Source organism: Poromitra crassiceps (genome assembly GCF_964638095.1).
Source record: "Poromitra crassiceps genome assembly, chromosome: 2".
Lineage (NCBI taxonomy): Eukaryota > Metazoa > Chordata > Actinopteri > Beryciformes > Melamphaidae > Poromitra > Poromitra crassiceps.
In genome coordinates, this window is record NC_139624.1 from 3,492,855 (window position 1) to 3,513,328 (window position 20,474).

At 48.2% G+C, this 20,474-nt stretch overlaps 1 protein-coding gene across 1 annotated transcript in view; it reads right to left on the reverse strand.

The window, feature by feature from the left end:
* The window catches only part of syn3 (synapsin III), a gene marked incomplete at both ends in the record, with an annotated part of 317,937 nt that overhangs the window by 10,977 nt on the left and 286,486 nt on the right, over positions 1–20,474 (reverse strand). Inside the window, one exon of the mRNA XM_083657267.1 lies at positions 5,706–5,837. Within this exon, the coding sequence (XP_083513393.1) occupies positions 5,706–5,837 (132 nt within the window). The remainder of the gene's footprint in view (positions 1–5,705; positions 5,838–20,474) is intronic.

Genomic DNA, 20,474 nt, shown 5'->3' on the forward strand with positions numbered 1-20,474 from the left:
GCGGGAAAAGAAAGAGCCGGGGCGGACTACCAAGCATCCGAGGAGGAAGAAGACTGGGTAGACGCGGCCGCTACCACAGAGATCCAGGCGGGGATAGCAGCAGCAAGCCTGGGGTTTGTGATGATAAAATCCGAACTAAACGGCGATATCCCCGTAGCCACGGAAGCTACCCCGCGGCTCAAAGAGGCTAGCAGGCAGGCTAACGAGGCGGCGGAGAGAGCGGAAGAGCCGAGGCCGGTGAGAGTGAAGATCGAGCGGGTTGACAACACCGCTGTAGCCATGGAGGCTGTGCCACAGCCCGGTGAAGCTAGCCGGAGAACCGGAGACAAAGACGGGACACGGGTCGAGGAGACAAAGGACGGCGGGCGGCGAGGAAGAAAGGAAATCACCCCGCCAAAATTCAACGGTAAAGGCGAATGGGAGCCATATTGCACAATGTTCAACGTAGCAGCGGAAATGAATGGCTGGTCGAGGGGAGAGAGAGCCAGTCATCTGGTAATGTCACTCGAGGGTGAAGCTATAACATGTGTAGCAGCAATGGCAGATACCAAAGACTTAGACGTTGTGATGGCGGCCCTGAGGAGGCGTTTCGGACGATGCAAAGAAGAAGGCATTATGGTCGCAGAACTGTGTAACAGGCGTAGACGACCAGGGGAGTCGCTGCGGGCGCTAGCCACAGACATTGAGATCCTCAGCCGGCGTGTATACAGCCGGCTGCCGCCAGAAGCACTGGACGAGCTAGCCCGAAACTACTTCGTCCAGGCTATCGCGCCGCGAGGACTACGAGAGCAAGTAATGCTGCAACGGCCAAAGACACTAGAAATAGCGCTAGAGCTGGCGTTTGAAAGAGAGACAGTGGAGGGCTGGGCCATGAACAGCGAAGAGGGGAGAGCTGTCCCCGTAGTGAGAATGGCAGCGGAAAGCCCGATACAAGAAGAGCCAGCGTGGAAGACGGCTTTGGCAGAACAAGGCAACATGGTGAAAGAACTGTCCGAGTCAGTACAACAGCTCAAAGAACAACTGCTCCGCAGAGCGACCCTGCAGCCCAACCCCGCTCGACAGCCCACCCAGCGGAACAACAGCTGGGCTAGAGGGAGCATGATCTGCTGGGGATGTGGACGCCCCGGTCATCGGGAAGCAGACTGCCGCCGGAGAGCGTGGAACCAGGGAAACGGTACGGGGCCCGTCCAGATGGGGCGAGACGGGTCTACGATGCCACAGTCCCCGTAGCCACAGCGTCGCAGGAGGGAGCCCACCGACAGCAACAGAGAGGTGGGGCTCCGCCGTGCCCCGAAGTAGACGACATCGCCGGAGCTGTCAACATGCAGAGCGGGCCGCGCGCGATGAACGGCTGCCATGTTCCAGCCTACCTACAGGGGAGATACTGCGCCGCCCTGGTGGACACGGGGTGTACGGCGACGCTGGTGAACGTCAACATGATGCCCGAGGGGATGCGCCTGGAGCAGCCAGCAGCACAGCTGCTAAGAACAGTGTCCGGTGAGTTAATGCCAATGAGGGGGAGGGGACACGTAATGATAACAGTGGGGGGACAGACAGTGGACTTTCCGGTGTGGGTGGTAGAAATGGCGGGGCCTTGCATCCTGGGGGAAGACTACTTAACGATGAACAAATGCACAGTAGACCTAGGAAAAAGCACATTGACATTTGCAGAAGGAACAGTAGTCCAAATGAGCCACCCGCCCACCGTTCCAAGGGAACGGCCTAACGTTAACAACATCACCGTGTACCGCGTCACCGTAGAGCATGAACCCCACCTAGCAGGCCAAGCCCCCCCCCAAAACCACGCCCCTAGCCCACCTCCAAACACTTGCCCTCAGCCAATGCAACAGGCAGAGGGAGAGAGAGAGAGGTTAGAAATGCTCAGGACACTACACCAACGTCAGAGCGAGGGGTTAGAACCACAACAGAGCGACGAACTGTGGAGAGTACTAGAAGAGTACAAAGACATTTTCGCGATGTCGGACGATGAACTAGGCTGCACTCACCTGGTAGAACACCAAATAGACACTGAAGGGGCGCGGCCCATCAGATCATATCCCCGTCGAGTTCCAGCAGCAAGAAGAGATATAGCGAACGAGGCTGTAGAAAACATGCTGAGGGCAGGGATCATCGAGCCGTCAGAGAGCCCATGGGCATCGGGAGTAGTGTTGGTAAAAAAGAAAAATAGCGCAAAGATGCGATTTTGCGTAGACTATAGAGGGTTGAACAAAGTGACAAAAAAAGACGCGTACCCGATGCCCGTCATCGAGGAGCTACTAGACATAGTGGGGGAGTCAGCCTGGTTCTCCTCCCTAGACCTCCGCAGTGGGTACTGGCAGGTGCCCCTCTGCGACGATGCCAAGCCAAAGACCGCCTTCCGCACCGAGAGAGGACTGTGGCAGTTTCGAGTACTCAGTTTCGGGCTGTGTAACGCACCCGCAACGTTCGAGCGGTTAATGGAGAAACTGCTGGGGGACATTCCCCAAACAGAATGCGTCGTATACTTAGATGACATCTTGACACACGGGGGCTCGTTTCAGGCAGCGGTGGGAGCATTACGAAAGGTCCTACAGAAAATAGCAGCGGCGGGTCTAAAGCTACACCCAGATAAGTGCCACTTCCTGAAGAAGAGGGTAGAGTTCTTGGGACATGGCATCGGCGAGGGGGGCATCCGCACTCTAGAGGAAAAAACACGGGCAGTCTCAGAATGGCCCACCCCCAGAGACAAAAGTGAACTCGAGAGCTTCGTAGGGTTAGCATCCTACTACAGAAAGTTTGTAAAAGGATTTTCTGACATCGCAGAGCCACTGTTCCGGCTTAAAGAAAAGAACACAGACTTCAACTGGACAGCAAAATGCCACCTAGCGTTCGAAACCCTCAAGAAAGCGCTGACCGAGACCCCCGTGCTTAGAGCACCAGACCCCGCACTGCCGTTCCTACTAGACACTGATGCCAGCAATGGGGGTATGGGGGCCGTGCTGTCCCAGGCAGGGCCGGAGGGGGAGCAGGTGGTGGGGTACTTCAGTAAGACGTTTGATAAGACAGAAAGAAACTACTGCGTCACACGCCGGGAGCTCCTAGCAGTCGTAGAAGCACTGAGACACTTTAGATACTACCTCCTGGGACAGCCTCAGTTCACCATATGGACCGACCACTCAGCGCTGCAGTGGTTATGGTCCTTCCGGGAGCCGGAGGGACAGGTGTGCCGCTGGTTAGAGAGAATGGCGGACTATAACTTCACCATAGAGCACAGAGCAGGGAGACACCACGTAAATGCAGATGCCCTGTCACGACGACCCTGCGCGGAAAGGGGGTGTGTGTACTGTGAGAAGAGAGAGGGGAGAGAGAGAGAGCTCCAAGAAGACGCTAGAGTCTGCCCTAACCACACGGGAGATGGGCCAGTGTGCAAGACACTGCGGATGGCAGAAGCAGCAGATTGGAAGGGCCACCAGGAAAACGACAGGGAGCTGTCACCAGTGCTGCAGTGGGTAGAAGCGGGCCAGAAGCCGCAATGGGAGGAGGTGGCGGGGGCCACCGACACAACCAAAGGGCTGTGGGCAGGGTTTGACACCCTGAGATTGAACAGTGGAGTGCTGATGAAGTGCTGGAAAGAGCCAGCAACGGGAGAAAACAAGTGGCGAAAAGTAGTGCCAACGACACTGAGAGATGAGGTGTGCAGGAGCTGCCATGGGACAGTAGGGGCGGGCCACTTTGGGGTAAGCAAAACCCTCCGTCGCATCAGACAAGGCTTTTATTGGGGGAGGATGAGGAGAGACGTACAGGACTTCTGTCGGCGCTGCGACCTCTGCGCGGCGTACAAAGGGCCATTAGACCAGTCTCGCGCCCCGCTCCAACAGCTAGCAGCAGGAGCCCCCATGGAGAGGGTAGGGGTAGACGTGATGGGGCCGTTTCCACGCTCAGAGAGTGGAAATCGATACGTCCTAGTAGCCATGGACTACTTTACAAAATGGCCAGAGGCATACGCGCTGCCCGACCAGGAGGCGGGGACGGTGGTCGACGCACTAGTCACAGGCATGTTCAGTAGGTTCGGAGCACCAGAGACCCTACACAGTGACCAAGGAAGAAACTTTGAGTCACGAGTGTTCGCCACCATGTGCGAGAAACTGAACATTAGAAAGACACGGACCACAGCATTGCACCCCCAGAGCGATGGCCTAGTAGAAAGATTCAATAGGACACTGAAAAAGCAGTTGGCCATCCTCACGGAGGAGCACCAGAGAGACTGGGACACGCACCTGCCTCTCATCCTCATGGCCTACAGATCCGCAACACACGAGTCCACCTCCTGCACACCCGCCCTGCTCATGTTAGGTCGAGAACTGCGGACACCAGCAGAAATGGCGTTCGGCAAGCCACCGGATGCACTGGACGCTCCCCCGGGGAGAGAGTACGCCAGGAGGCTACAAGATCGATTAGAGTCCGCTCACAACTTCGCTCGGGACCAGCTAGAGAAAGCAGGCATGAAACAAAAAAGGAACTATGATGTGAGGGCAAAGGGAAACCATTTCCAGGGGGGGGAGTTGGTGTGGGTGTACACACCCCGGAGAAAAAAAGGGCGTAGCCCTAAACTGGACTGTCACTGGACAGGCCCATGCAGGGTCATGGAGAGAATGGGGGAGGTGGTGTACCGAGTGCAGATGCCACTTGGTGGCAAGAAGGTACTCCACAGAGACAGGTTGGCCCCATACCGGGGGGGGTGCACCCTTCCCCCAGATCTCGGCCGCCCAGCGGTTTCACTTAGACAGAGTGAAAGAAGGAATCTGTTTCCACAGAGAGGGGCGTCCGGCCATGACCGGGCGGGCCCCACTCAGAGACTTGAAGCACCAGAGACACTGCAGGTGGGGTCAGGCCCACCGGCAGATTCACAGAGACTAACACGGCCACGGAGAGAGCCAAGGGCTCCAGGACATTTGAGCAACTTCGAGTTGTACTAAAAAAAAAAAAAAAAAAAAAAGGAGGAGATGATGGTTGGAAGTGTTATAATGGAAAGTGAATGATGTGTATGGCATGAGATATTGTGGGGAGGAGACGTGGGAAAAGCCTGAGATGGAAACATAAAATGTGGTTAAAAAACAAAGAACTGTTAAAAAGGAAAAAAAGATGCTGGGAGTGTTGGTACAGGGGAGGTGTGATGTGGTGTCAACGTGGGCGTTGACCTTATTGTTGGGCGGGGAGTATGTAGCGAATCAGCAGTACACACATAGTGGTGAGCAATGGTAGTGTCTCCGCTACAGATAGGAACTGTGTGGGGGAGTGTTATGTTGGGGAGCACTATGCTGTGGGACCACTTCCGGGGGGAGACTGAGCATGCGCGTCAGTCTCCGCGCACTGCCTAGGGGAAAGCTGCTATCTATGAGCATGACAACAGCGGAGAGTTGTGGATATGAATAACTGTGAATAAAGAGCCTGTACCAGCAAGAAGCCTCTGCCTCATGAAGTACTAAGAACGTTACAATACATACATACATACATACATACATACATATATATATATATATATATGGGTTCACAAGCTAAACATTTTTGGGAACCCCTGACCTAAGGGAACGGTTTGGATTGGATCATAGATAAGCAGTCACAGAGATATGAAGGTGCTAAACAATTTCGGGCCTTATAAACATTTATTACTAGTAATTGCAGTAGCCTCAGTACCTTAGGTGGATGCATCAGATATTAAAGTGTACCTTGATGGCTGAAGGCTGCGGGGTGCATACTCCTAGCAGCACCTTGGCCATCTTATTGATGACCAGCTCAGTGATCAGCTGCTTGTCCTCCTCCACGTGCTCACCAATCAGAGGCATGGAGCTGTCCATCACCTGCAACACACACAGGAGCACAGCCAATCAGCTCCAGGACACACAGGGACAGCAAATAATAATAATAATAATAATAATAATTAATTTGATTTATAAAGTGCTTTTCAATGACACAAAGACGCTGACACAGTATGAGTACATATAACAAGATCACAACAGGCAACAGATACAAGTAACAATTAACACATCGATCAGAGATGGAAACAGAGGGGAGGGAGGGAAAGTGTGGGAGGGACAGGGGCCAGACAGAAGAGAGGGAAGTGGAAAAAGGGGAGGAGGTGAGGTAGGAAGAGGTGGTTAAGGGTAGGGGAGGTTGTAAGCTTGGGAGAATAGGTAGGTTTTGAGTCGGGATAGGCTGTGGGAGGGAATTCCAGAGTCGGGGTGCAGCTCTCGAGAATGCTCGATCTCCAAAGCTTTTCAGTTTGGATGGTGGAATGGTGAGGGGAACAGTGGATGGGTATGGTTCGGGTAGGGCGATGGGGGAGAAGGAGGTCAGTCAGATAAGGGGGGGCCAGGCTATGGAGTGCTTTGAAGGTAAGGAGGAGTGGTTTGAAGTTAATGCGTTCTTTGATGGGGAGCCAGTGGAGAGAATGGAGGAAAGGAATGATGTGATCACGGGACCGGGTGTTTGTGAGCAGGCGGGCGGCTGAGTTCTGAACCATCTGGAGTCTATGGAGGGAGCGGGAGGTGATGCCAGTGAGGAGGGAGTTGCAGTAGTCCAGACGGGAGGATATGAAGGCATGGATGAGGGATTCAGCAGCAGGGGGGGAGAGGCAGTGTCTGATTTTTGCAATGTTGTGGAGATGGAAGTAAGAGATCTTGATGATGGAGCTGACATGGGGATCAAATGAGAGGGTGGGGTCCAGGATGAAGCCAAGGTTGCGAGCCAGGGGGGAGGGGGTGATGGTTGTGTTGTCAATGGTGAGTGAGATTCCTGCTTGCTGAGGTGAATATGTTCCATATTTCTACTCTAGACTACTTATGACTGATCTCAACTTCATTTCAATCAATGCCAGGGGTCTCAATAGTCCGCACAAAAGAACCACTGTATTACAATTTTTACATAAGAAAAATGTTGATGTCGCCATGGTTCAGGAAACACATTTGCTCCGTAAAGATGCCGGTCGCTTTGCAAACAAGTTTTATCACCCGGAATTTATTTTGAACCCCGACAGATTGCCATATTGTTCAAAAATAGACAGTATTTGTGGGATACATTGAACAGCATTATGTACATACATGAGCACTTCGTCTGCATACAGCGAAATGTGGTGATGCGTTCCATTGATAGAAATTGGGGAGAGCATTGGTGATTGACGGATTGTCTGCGCCAGCGGCTCAAGAGAGAGCGCAAACAGCAGGGGGCTAAAGTGGGCAGCCCTGTCCCGAACCTCTCATGATGGAAAAGAGAGGGGAGCAGTTCTTGCCGGTCAGCACCATGGCTGTTGGATTGCTGTAAATCAACTTAACCATATCGATAAAGGTGGCGCCGAAGCCCATTGCTCCCAAAACCGACCACAAAGAAGGCTATTCCAAACGGTCAAATGCCTTCATCGCGTCTAATGAGAGGACCGCGGCTGGAGAGCCCAATTTTTGGGCACCATCTGAGATATGTAGCAGTCTCCTGATGTTATCAGAGGCCAGCCTGGATTTTATAAATCCTGTCTGGTCGCTATGCACCAATTTAGTCATGTGTCCCTGAAGCCGCCGAGCCAACACTTGGTCCGGTTTTGCGGAGTGTAGATTTGGTGCCAATGAGAAGAAGTTCTGTCTTGTCACTGTTGAGTTTGAGGAAGTTGTGGGTCAGCCAGGTTTTTATTGCGGAGATGCAGGTTTCGATGTGGGTGAGGGGTGGGTTCTGAGTGGATTTTGTGCTGATGTAGATCTGGGTATCATCGGCGTAGCAGTGGAAGTCCAGGTTGAATTTGCGGATGATGTGACCGAGGGGGAGTATGTAACAGATCAGATTCAGGACACACATGGGACACAGCCAATCAGCTTCAGGACACACAGGGACACAGCCAATCAGAATCAGGACACACGGGGACACAGCCAATCAGCTCCAGGTTATGGCAATATTAGCGCAGAACTCCTTAAAGTGGTTTCTGATGCTATTGTCAAACCACTGACACATATATTTAACCTCTCTTTTAGTAAAGGAATTGTGCCACATGAATTGAAAAGGGGCAAAATTATCCCCATTTACAAAGCTGATGACCCTGCAATATTTACTAACTACAGACCCATTTCCATTTGACCCTCCATCTCTAAGATTCTTGAAAAGTTATCATACAATAGATTACTGTGCTATCTTGACAAGAATGAAATATTATATAAACATCAATATGGTTTCAGGAAATCCCGATCTACATACTGTACATGGCTATTACACATCTTATCAATGGATTACACAGAGCAAATTATATAATAAGAATAAATACACCATAGGAATTTTTCTAGATTTGTCAAAAGCCTTTGACACTGTAGATCACCATATTTGCTGTTGTTGTTGCGTTGTTGTGGTTCACCAGATATTTAGAACATAGAACACAGTTCGTGGGCTTTAAAGGAGTAAACTCTCCTCTAGGGATGTCCCGATCCGATCACGTGATCGGAAATCAGATTATTTACCAGATTAACCATCTCCAAGTTGCTCAATTTGTATACGGTTCTTTAAACAAAATACTTCCCTCTTTTTCACAATTTCTTTACCCGTAATAATCAATTTCACAATTACCCAACCCAAAGAGCACCCTAGCTGCGGCCCCCTCAATCGCGTACCACTTTGTCTCAATTTAAGATAACATATAGAGGTTCCAAGATATGGAATTCACTCCCTCCCCTCCTGGTTGAACTTTCTCCTCAGTCATTTAAAAAAACTATAAAAAATATGTTGCTATATAAATAGCTCAACAATAATTTGACCTTTGCTTATCTGTGTTCATTTTGTTTCTTTATGCAGTATTGTGTAGCTTTTTCTATGACACTTTCCTTTTTGTGTTTGTTTTTGTCTTTGGGTGTGTGTGGTCGGGTGTTGGGGGGAGGGAGGGTGTGTGTGTGTGTGGGGTGGGGGGGTGAGTGAGTGAGAGTGAGTGTGTGTGTGTGTGTGTGTGTGTGTGTGTGTGTGTGTGTGTGTGTGTGTGTGTGTGTGTGTGTGTGTGTGTGTGTGTGTGTGTGTGTTCTTGAATTATGTATTTTTCTACATGCCTCTAAATACTCTATGGCTATTTTAGGGTATTCCTCTTGTCAAGCCCCTTGAGGGCTTTTTGGAATCCCCTTGCATGTTTTCTTTTTATCTAAATTGTATTTCATGGTGTCCTCACCGATTATTATTATGTTTTTTAAATATGTGCTAAATAAAAATACTCAATACTCAATAATCAGGACAGACAGGGACACAGCCAATCAGGACACAGCCAATCAGCTTCAAGGCAGACAGTGACACAGCCAATAGGCTTCAGGATAGACAGGGACACAGCCAATCAGCTTCAGGACACACAGGAACAGCCAATCAGATTCATGACAGACAGGGGCACAGCCAATCAGATCCAGGACAGACAGGGACACAGCCAATCAGTTTAACAGGTAGGGGGTTCTCTAATCTAATGCACTGCTTCTCAACCTTTTTCATTAAAAAAAAAGTCCACATTAGATGAGGTTTTCTCTCATTGTCAGATGATTCAGTCCAGAACTCTATGACTGTCTGTATTGTACGTAGAGATAACAGAGAAACTATGATCACAACAGCCATTCTTCTACATGTTCTAACTGTATTCACTTCTTGTAAATTAAATTATGTTGAAGTTTAACATTTTAAGGATTTTCTGTGGGCCTCCTGGGACCCCCTCAAGGGCCCCTGGTGGTCCCTGGACACCATGTTGAGAACCACTGCTCTAAGATTGAATATACTGACCAGGCGCGCGGGAAGCTATCTCCCACGAGGGGGTCTGAAGCATATACCGACTTTGTGCGTGCACGTGTAAGGTGCGTGCGCGTGCACGTGCGAGGTGCGAGCACACGCAAAGTGCGCTGCGCGGCGCTGCCTTGTGCGAGCATGCTGCGTGAAGTTGGCACTTGTAATGCACATTGTCTTAAAACTTGAATGGAATCAGGGACGCCGATTTATGTCTGTGCCAGTGCGTGCCCATGCTTGCGCATGCCCGTCGCCCAACCCATCCCCCGATAAAGCGATAAAGCTGACGCAAACGCACCATAGGAGATTTAACAGCGACCTACACACACACACACACACACACACACACTTCACACACCACTTCAGTTCGACAGAATAGGAACAAGCGACCGAAGCATGCTGTAAACCACACTCATCTCAGCAACATAGAACATGAACAGCGTCAGCATCAGCGACCGACCCACACAGACACATTGATTGAGAGATCAAAAGTTTTAACCAACATTATAACATACACTACTACACCTCACCTGGAACTGGAAGTCGTAGGCTACTCACGGTTGCACTGGTGGTGGTGGAAAACGCACTAGGTTTTGTGATAAAAAATCTCCTCATTTTGTTTTGGCTACTTGTGTTGAGATGTGTCAGTCTGTCACTCTCTCTCTGATACCGCTCAATGCACAAGTGTGTTTACTCACTACGTCAGCAGGGTCACAGAGTGCACTGACTCATGCAGCCAATCAGATTGGCTATGTTTTGATCAACTCGTTTTGTAACCCGGGGCCGCCAGCGGGCCTCGGGTGGGTGGAGTTTGCTATCAAATCAATGTAAAGAGACTCGACCCCGCCCAGCCACAGCCTAGAGCCAAGAGCAGAGCACCCACTGGGAAATGAGGGGAGTGAGAGAGAGAGAGATGCCTGTGACACACATCACTGAAGTTTCGCCAAATGAGGGTGGGGCTGGTGGGGGGGGCTGGGGGGGGCTGCGTCAGGAAGGTGCAGGGGCTGAGGCCGCCACCAGGGGGGGCTGCAGCCCCGGCAGCTCCCCACTTCCAGCGCGGTTGATACTGACACACTACAGTACTGACAAGACATGTTTCTCCCTCTAGCCAACCTGGACTCAGACACACTGGTTCCCCCACTAGGTGGCAGTGTTGCACTTCACATCTTCAGTTCAGACCCATAGTGACATCATTGATAATGGACTTGTTGGCATTTTGCCATCTGTGAGGAGTCGTTTATGAGATCACATTGAGAGGACATGAGGTCACAGCTACATGGAGGTCCTCTGGAGGGGAGTCTGGAGGTGAATTTATAGCTGGGTGCTCTGAGCTCTACTCTGACTTCTCTGTTCACATGCACCTCCTCTGCATCATCATCGGCTATTTCAATGGAAACAAACACATTTCTACTGTACAAATCTATTACCTAATCTTTGATGACGATGAATGTATGCACCAAGAGACTTTCCCGTACATTGTAGTGCCCGAATAAAGTTTCTGATTCAGTTCTCTGCATATGCAGCCTGTCATGAGCCAGACAGGTTGAGAGGCATGGGTTTGCTTTCCCTCTAGACCAGTGGTTCTCAACATGGGGTCCAAGGACCCCACTGACCCACTCCTGGACCCCCTGCAATTCGCCTACAGAGCCAACAGGTCTGTAGATGATGCCATAAACATGGGCCTCCACTACATCCTTACACACCTGGACACTGCAGGACAGGAGCCTATGTCAGGGTCCTTCCTGTTCGTGGACTTTAGCTCGGCATGTGCCACGATCATCCCAGCCCTCTTACAGGACAAGCTCTCCCAGCTGGGCGTGCCCGACTCCATTTGCAGATGGACCACAGACTTCCTGACTGACAGGAAGCAGCACGTGAGGCTGGGCAAACATAAAACTGACTTTCGGTCTTTCAGCACCGGCGCCGCCCAGGGCGGTGTCCTCTCTCCATACACTGACTGTTAGTGCAGCTGTTAGTGACTAACAGCTGCACCTCCAGTCACCAGCAGGGATGCGCGAAGTGGGCGTGCTTAGGGTGCTGCAGCACCCTCTGCTGTTTTGTATTGGAATTGCAACATCAATAAAAAAAAAAAAAAAAAGATTAAAATGTGTTTTATATGCTTTATACTGCGATATTTAGGGTTTAGTTAAAGACTATGAGCAAAGCAAAGAGAGTGGAGATGTTATTTTTGATGTTTGGTTTATAAAAATAAGATAATAAAGTATAATAATAATAATAAGTTCACTGTTTCTGCCTGTGTTGCTGTCTGTTATAGTGTAAAACGACCAAAAGGGAGAGCAGGTGATGACATGAAAGTGAGTGAGAAAAGGAGAAAATACTGAATAATGACATCACAAAAGTATAATCCTAATGTTAATTTAAAATGAGATATTCCTTTAAATATGGCTAAAAAACATCCAAACGTCCAAAAAACGGGCACCACCAGGCCTCTCTTCCTTGCAGCACCACCTACTTAAAAGGAGTTCCAGCGTCCCTGGTCACCAGTCTGTCAAGCTCCTGAAGTTCGCAGATGATACCACCCTCATTGGGCTCATCACAGACAGAGACAAGTCTGAATACAGGCAGGAGGTCGACCATCTGGTGACTTGGTGCAATCAAAACAACCTGGTGTTAAATGTTCAAAAGACAATGGAGATGATTGTAGATTACAGGAGAAACCCAGCCCCACCTTCCCCCATCACCCTGGGTGACTCCCCAGTCAACACTGTGGAGTCCTTCCCCTTCCTGGGGACGATCATCAGTCACAACCTAAAATGGGAGCTGAACATCAGAGCTCTCACCAAGAAGGCACAGGGCTGTAGTGGTGGCTAAACGCACGTAAACGGCGTTTACGTACCTTTTTCAATGCTCTGCAGCGTTTAGGCACCTTTTAAGATCGTTTACTCACATGTTTAAATCGTTTATGCACACTTATTATTGCACGAGTTTTAACACGTTCGCGTAAACTCCGTTGATGCGGAGACCACGCCAAGCACGTCACACACCAAAAGAAAAGAAAAAAGATTACTCATGGACATGGCACTGACCAGGATCTCCGCGAACCGTAGCCTATTTTTGTGGAGCGCTCCGCGGGAAAGGTACACGACCCCGGTCACGTTGGTGCCTTTATCGAGCTGTGCTTGCCTGCCCAGACAGCGCTCCCTTCAAACAACTTAACGGTGCCATTGTGCCAGCGATGCGCAATGCGCATTTGGAGAGCTGAACATAGGTAAGGTTGGTTAAAAATGTGTGTCCGGAGTGGGGAAAATCATATAGGCTCACCGTTTTACAACTGAAGAGTGAATCACTGGTGTAAGAAACATGATTGATTTCCCTCTGATCAAGTAAAGTTTGTAACATTAGGTGCGTGCGAGTCGACTTGAATAGTCCAGGTGCTAGCCTACTGTATAAAGCCAATAGGCTATAATACGACCATGTTGAAAACTATCGAGAAACATACTGGTGTTTGTTGTGCCGAGATCTGTATAAATAAATATTGGCTGACTAAAATTTAGTGGCCAGAGTGGCAGAACCACTTTTATTTCCATGTACAGTATGTTGTCTACCTATCCTTGCCCAATGTGTTTGTGGACAGTTTGAATTATATATTGGTATTCAAGAATCACAGATTCAATCTGTCTACATACTTTTAGCTATAAAGCTGAAGCTGACAATCACAGGTACAGTGTGTGTGAGAGAGAGAACTATATTACTCTTCAAACTGTATATACTAGGTTCATACAAGGTCCTTTAAAGCAGGCTACCTACTGTATAATTTAACTTTTCATACCTGGAGAAATTCAACAAATGTTCAATAAATACATTTTATATTGATTGTTTAGGCCTAATTATTTGTAAAGTCACAACACATTAGAGATGTGTGTAGTTCATTTTGCTCTCAAATGCACCAGGTTGATGAATTTTACTTTAAAATGTAAAAAAAAAAATCTTCCGGGGGAGAATCCCCCCGGACCCCCCTTGAGGGGCAAGGCCCATCCCATAGCCAGCTACTTTTTCTATCTGGCTGGCTACTCAGAAATGTGGGGGAACCCCCTGATATACCTTATAGGGCTATATGATTCAGATTAAGTTGTTCTATATACTCTCATATTTTGTCTTGTATATCGGTCACGGAAGCTTATTTATCCGCCCTTATAACACTGCCGGTGCCGCGTGAGAAAGCTGCCTCGAGTCAAAAGTATAGTTTACCCACCTTTTTTTTTACCACTACAGCACTGCAGCAGAGGATGTACTTTGTACGGCAACGGGAGAAATTCAAAGGCCAAAGGCCACGATGGTGCACTTCTCCCATCGTATAGTCCATCCTCACCTCCTCCATCACCATCTGATATGCTGCTGCCACTCTCAAGGACATAAACAGACTGCAGCGCATCATCCGCTGTGCTGAGAAGGTAATCGGATGCAACCTGCCATCGCTCCAGGACCTGCATGCAGCCAGGACACTGAAGCGGTCTCGCAAGATCATGGCTGACCCATCCCACCCTGGACACAAACTCTTCAAGTCACTCCCCCACGGCAAGAGACTGAGGTCTGCCAAGACCAGAACCACTCGCCACAAGAACAGCTTCTTCCCAACCGCCATCAGCCTCACCAACAAGGCCCGGAAACCCCTTCCACCAAGGACCTCACCAACAACCCCACAAACCCCACTACCTCCTCCTGAACTCAGCTGGACCCCTCCCCACACTGATATGAGCCCACCCCCCCCACCCGTCATCAAGCGTGATCCTGCAGCCACAGCTGGACTTCACCTGCCCTACCAGATCTAATTTAATGCCTGTTTAACTTGGACTGTAAATTCATGTAAAGTCACTGCTTATTTAACATCTATTTAACTCAGACTGTAAACTTCAAAATTGCATGTAAATTCAATAGAAACTCATATTTAACTCGGACTGTAAATTTATGTAAACTCATTGCCTAGCCTATTTAACTCTGACTGTAAATTCATGTAAATGCACTGCCTATAACTTGATTTGATTGCACTTGCAACACTGTGTTGTCTTTTAGTTATCTTCCTACTTCTTTATCTCTGTATATTGACCTGACCACTACGCTGCACACAGACACTAAGACAAATTCCTCTATGTATATGAGAAAAACGTATTTCAATGAACGTAAGTGAAGATTATATGGAGTGAACTTTGGCTGTGTAAAGCATTACTCAAAATTAATATTAAGGTTAACATTACAATAAGAGTTTTATTTTTGAAAGCCCTAAAGTGGAAGACCTACTTTTACATTCTGGCTGACTTGACACTCATGCACTAAATGAAAAAAGAAGAAGAAGAAATGAACTGAAAATGAACTGAACTGCTCATTTTTGGCACTGTGAACTTAAAAATTCTAAATGGTGAATATAATATGTGAATATGAACATGAATATTTCAATCTGTGTGAGCTGAACTTTGAGCTAGCTCTTGGGTAGTGTGAACTTGCACAACACTGAATGGCGGTCTGTGGCTCTAATGTGGACTACCTTATGGTGCTTGATATGAAATAGGTCGATAATCACTGCTGGAGAGAGAGCTGACATCTAACACTAAACTCTTCTCTGTCAAGCTGCTGCTGTGCCAGGTCTGATGGCTCAAACCCACCCAGAGCCGAGCCCAAACCCACCCAGAGCCGAGCCCAAACCCACCCAGAGCTGGGTCTCCAGCTGTGAGCAGAGCAGCAGAGTGGTGTTTCCCTGTAAATATCCCTTCCCCGGGCCTGAAGAGGACACAGAGCGCGCTCAATGCCACACAAATAATTAACCTCAAAAACAGTCCAAACGGTGGCAGCGCTCCAGCTCACATGCATGAGCATGTGTGTTGGAGAGCCACAGAGTGCACCGGGGCTTGGGGCCCGCGGTCACACGGTTGGTTCACCACAACCGGCAACTTAGCAGCAAAACAAACAAGAGCGGAGCGGAGGATGTGTGGCTCGCTGCAGATCCCCCACTGAGGGCTGGAGATGCAGGCAAAGTGTTTCTACATTTACTGTAACATACCGTATATAAGACCAGAATATGGTTCTTTAGGCTTGTACAACAGCGCAACCTTGTTTTGTGCCATGAAAACCCTTTCAGGTCTCTGATAGCACCGTGCAGAACCTACACAGGAGGACTAGGCGTTAAAGGACCCAGCAAAGTCCCAGCATGTGTGTGCAGGGTTGTCCTAACAAACAAACAAACAAACAAACTGTGGAGCAGCTGATTCCAGTAAACACTTCCTTCTCCTCTCCTCTCCACTCCTCCCCTATGGTCTTCTCTCCTCTCCCTCTTCCTCTCCTCTATCTCCTGTCCTCCCCTCTCTCTCTCCTCCTCCTGTCCTCATCTCCTCTCCTCTGGTTGGAGTTTGAAGCTTCTTAATGAAATCATCTCCTGGATTGAGATTGTGCACAATGCTGCTGCTTGATGCCAAAACACACGCATACATAACTACACAAACACACAGCAGGGACCTGCTGCTGCTGCATCGGCTGTTACACTCAATTAAAGGGGTCCACTTCCATATAGCAATGGTTCTCAACCTGGGGGTCGTCACCCCGGGGGGTTGCAAGATAATTATGGAGATGGTGAGATTATTTATGGTATAAGAAAATTATTGCTGTCATAAAAATTCATGATGTCTATTTTATGTATTCTTTTTTTCATCTCTAGCCTTTCTGTGATATCAAATGAAACAATGTGAAAAAGGAAGACGTTCTCTCGTTGGACTGTCTTTGGTCATGAGTACTGTAGGCATTGCTTCATTATAAGAGGCCACAAGCCAAGAGGTTGAGAAACGCAGGCCAGAAAATGCTTCCTAAGGGGCTGTTCACACAGCGTGTATCTGCCAGCGCCTTTTCCTCATCCAAAGCAATGGGAGGCGGCCGCAAGGCACACAAAAGGCTGGTGCTCCAGAAACACGCTGCAGCCTGTGTTTTTGGTCAGAGCGGCGCGCTTTCAAAAGCTGAGAAATCAACCTTTTCCGAAAAGCACCAGGTGACGTGAACTGCTTTTTCTCAGCCGACCAATCATGATGACGGCTGTTTGGAGAAAGTGCCAGTGGAGAAACAGGATGTTGTAATCAGTGATTTTACTGTACATTTCACCCCAAAGAAATTATTTGAACAAATCAGAGAGACCTTTGAGTTCTTACAGTTTCACTCAGAACCACTACTTGACTGTACAAATCAAGGAACCCTTTAAAAACCCTCCTGTTTCTCAGTGTGCACCCAGGGGCTGGGCGAGGCGAGGCGGGCGTGACGCGGTGTTGAGTCATGACCACAGGAGAGTGAGTGAGCAGAGGACTGGCAGGCCGAGCACCGAGCAGCCACTTCAAAGAACCCGGGTCCACCCTGCTGATTTATTAGGATCCAGCGTCTTGGAGCGGAGCTGCCAGTGGCCCCTGGCATGAACAGAGAGGGAGGTGTTAGGATCCAGAGTCTTGGAGGGGCGCTGTTAGAGGTGTTAGGCGGCGTGTCCTCTTAGCTTCTTTTTCTCAGCTCCAGCGCCCTTTCCTCTTTAAAACCAATTGTAAGCGTCCGCAGGGTGCAGCAAAGGCGGTCGCTCCAGCTGGCGTTTTCCCCCCCTCAGAGCGAAGCGCTTTCAAAAGCGGAGAAATGTTAAACTGTTCAGAAAAGCATTGGGTGACGTCAACTGCTTTTTCCAGCTGGGCGATGGACAAATAGGACGTTATATTCTAATCATTGAATTTACGTTACTGTAACAGCAATTATAAGGCACTTATATACGGATTATACAGGACATGTATTGTAAATATCCCCCATCTGGTATGCCTTAATCTCTCGAGACAGACTTTCAACTTGCATCGAAAATCTGACGGCAGGCTCTGTCAAAAGGGGTGTAACAGCGCTCGCACGCATGCTGCGCTTTACCCGATCAAAATGAAGTGAACGTGACCGGTGTGTAGTCAAAACTTACCATTTTCAGCGTATAGTAAGTTGCTACTTGCTACTAGCAACGAGCTAGAGTTGTTATTGTTGTTTTCGGATTTGGAGCGAAACGGGATTTTTTTTCCCGCCGCCGACCGTGCCACTTGAGTTCCTGTTGCACCACGTGGAAAAGGGGCTGCCCCCAGAGGTTAGAGAATTTTTGTTTGTTTGTTTGTTTAACCGATGGGTTGCTTGTTCTACAACACCGCCGGCGACTCTACGAAACTGAACAAAATGATAAAGAGATCTGGCTCGGTGCTGGGGGGCACTCTGGAGCCCCTGGAGGTGGTTGTGGAGAGAAGGATGTTGCACAACCTGCTCAAAATAATGGATGACACACACCCTATCTACTGGCTGGACAACAGAGTGTTTTCAGTCATTCAGATCTATCTATCTATCTATCTTATCTATCTATCTATCTATCTATCTATCTATCTATCATCTATCTATTTATATCTAACACTGGATTGTTAGTACTGCTAGAAGTGCTAATTTTACGTTATGTTAACCAGGTGGTTAGTGCAGCTGGTAAGCTAGCAGCAGATGTTATCTGCTTCTCCTCACAAAAAGCGCTCCAGGCAGCACCTTTTCCACACCAAAAAGACATTTACAAACGCCATCTGAATGTAGAAAAGACAAGAGAACTGGTCATTAACACATCAAACACACCCCTCACTGGACTGAAACCCCACCTCCATTCATGGCAAGACAGTAGAACAGGTCAACAACTTCAAATATCTTGGACTCACATTGGACAATAAACTCAGCTTTGATCAACACATAACCAATATCCATAAACGTTCCCAGCAGAGACTCCACATCATCCGCAAACTCTTTCATCCGCACTTTATGTTGCCCCCCACCTCCTGTTACTGCTATACAAAGTATAATTCAACCCATCCTCTTGTACTGTTCCCCCTGCTTCTACACCATGCTGACAATATCCAACAAAAACAAACTCACCAAGATCACCCATGTTGCCTCCAAAATCATCCACTCCCCCAAACCCAATCTGTCAGACATGAACAACATAGCCATCAAACGCCTCACTCACAATAGTGAACAACCCCGATCACCCACTCAACCCACACTTCACAATACTGCCATCAGGCCGCAGATACCAACACAGCCTCACAGAAAATAGTAACGTTTTGGACCAACTTTTGGACTATGTTACAATTTCGGCTTGAAAATTGTAAAATGGTAACGTTCTGAGATCTTAGGGTTAGGGTTAGGGTAGGGGGAGGGGTTAGTAACAGAAAATCTCCGTAAACCATGCCCAAACCATGCCCACCCCTGTAGAAACGTACGTTATACCATTTTACAATTTTGGAGCCGAAATTGTAACATAGCAACATTGCTCCACAAACGTTGCTATTTTACAATTTCTTTGGAACACGCTTTAGTAAAAGTTTTGTCGCCTCAGCAATAACAGGCCTGAACAAAATGCAACGCTGACCTTGTACCGTTAGAGACCTTACCTTATCTTACCCAAGTTTACCTAAGTTTGTATTGTGTTCATGTAACATGTACTGACTGAAAATAAATTTCCTACGGGACAAATAAAGCTATCTATCTATCTATCTATCTATCTATCTATCTATCTATCTATCTATCTATCGATATATCTAGCTATCTAGCTATCTATCTATCTATCGATATATCTAGCTATCTAGCTATCTATCTATCTATGTGGACAGACTGCCTCAAGCCCAATGTCCAGCTGCAGTCTGTGCGGCTCCGGTATGCCTGCTGAAACGTATGTGGTACGGCAAAAACACGCACCTGTTCTATTTTTGTCTGGTTTGCATGCATCTGACCAGATTACATGTCTGTGGGTCTATTCAGGCAACTGCATGGAATCATACCGCAGCTGGTGGACATAGGCCTTAAATCTGCATCTGACAGTAGGCTATGTTCCGTCTCTCTCCCTATCTCCGCCAGTCTCTCTCTCTCCCTCTTTAGCTCCGCCAGTCTGTGTCTCTATCTCTGCCAGTCTGTCTCTCTCTCTCAGTTTTGTCATGTCATGCCATGTCATGGCAAGTGATTGGTGAGTTGTGTGATGTCATCTCATGTGATGTTGTGAATAATTCCCTCCAAGTCTCCTTTGCCTGCAGCCGTCTCTCCTCCCTTTCCTGTTGCACAATTTTTCCCTAAGCTCCTTGGATGTGCATGGGCATGCCTAACACACCCTGAAGTAAAAAAACAACAACAAGCAGAACAGCTTCGCTTCTTGTCTTGATTAAACACTTTGTCTGCACCCACCCACCCAAGAAGCGAAGCTGTTGGTGAGCAGAGTAGCAAAGGCAAACCTATATACATTTAGATTGATAAGGAACTGTCTACCATTCTATGCTGCCAATATCTATATGCACTCTATGATTTTCTCATACCTGAGTTATTGTGTAACTCTATGGTCTCAGGCTGGTCCTACTACAACCAGACCTCTTAAGTTGATATACAATCGTGCAATAAAAATCTTGGACAGGAAGCCAATCAGGTTTCACCATTGACGTGTAATTAAAATACTAAATATCATAAGTTTTGATAACTACGGAAGCAGAGAACGGACAGGTGTTTATTTATTATTTTTATTACAGTCTTATTATGATAACGACTTATTATATCTATATATATATATATACCCCCCCCCCCCCCCCCACACACACCATTATGCTTGGAAAGTAGCCTGTGCGCTCTTTCAGCACCATGGCGCTGTCCGGGTAGATTCATTAGGGGCAATCACCAATTAACTAGTGTTAATATGAGTCTTCCTCCTGCCA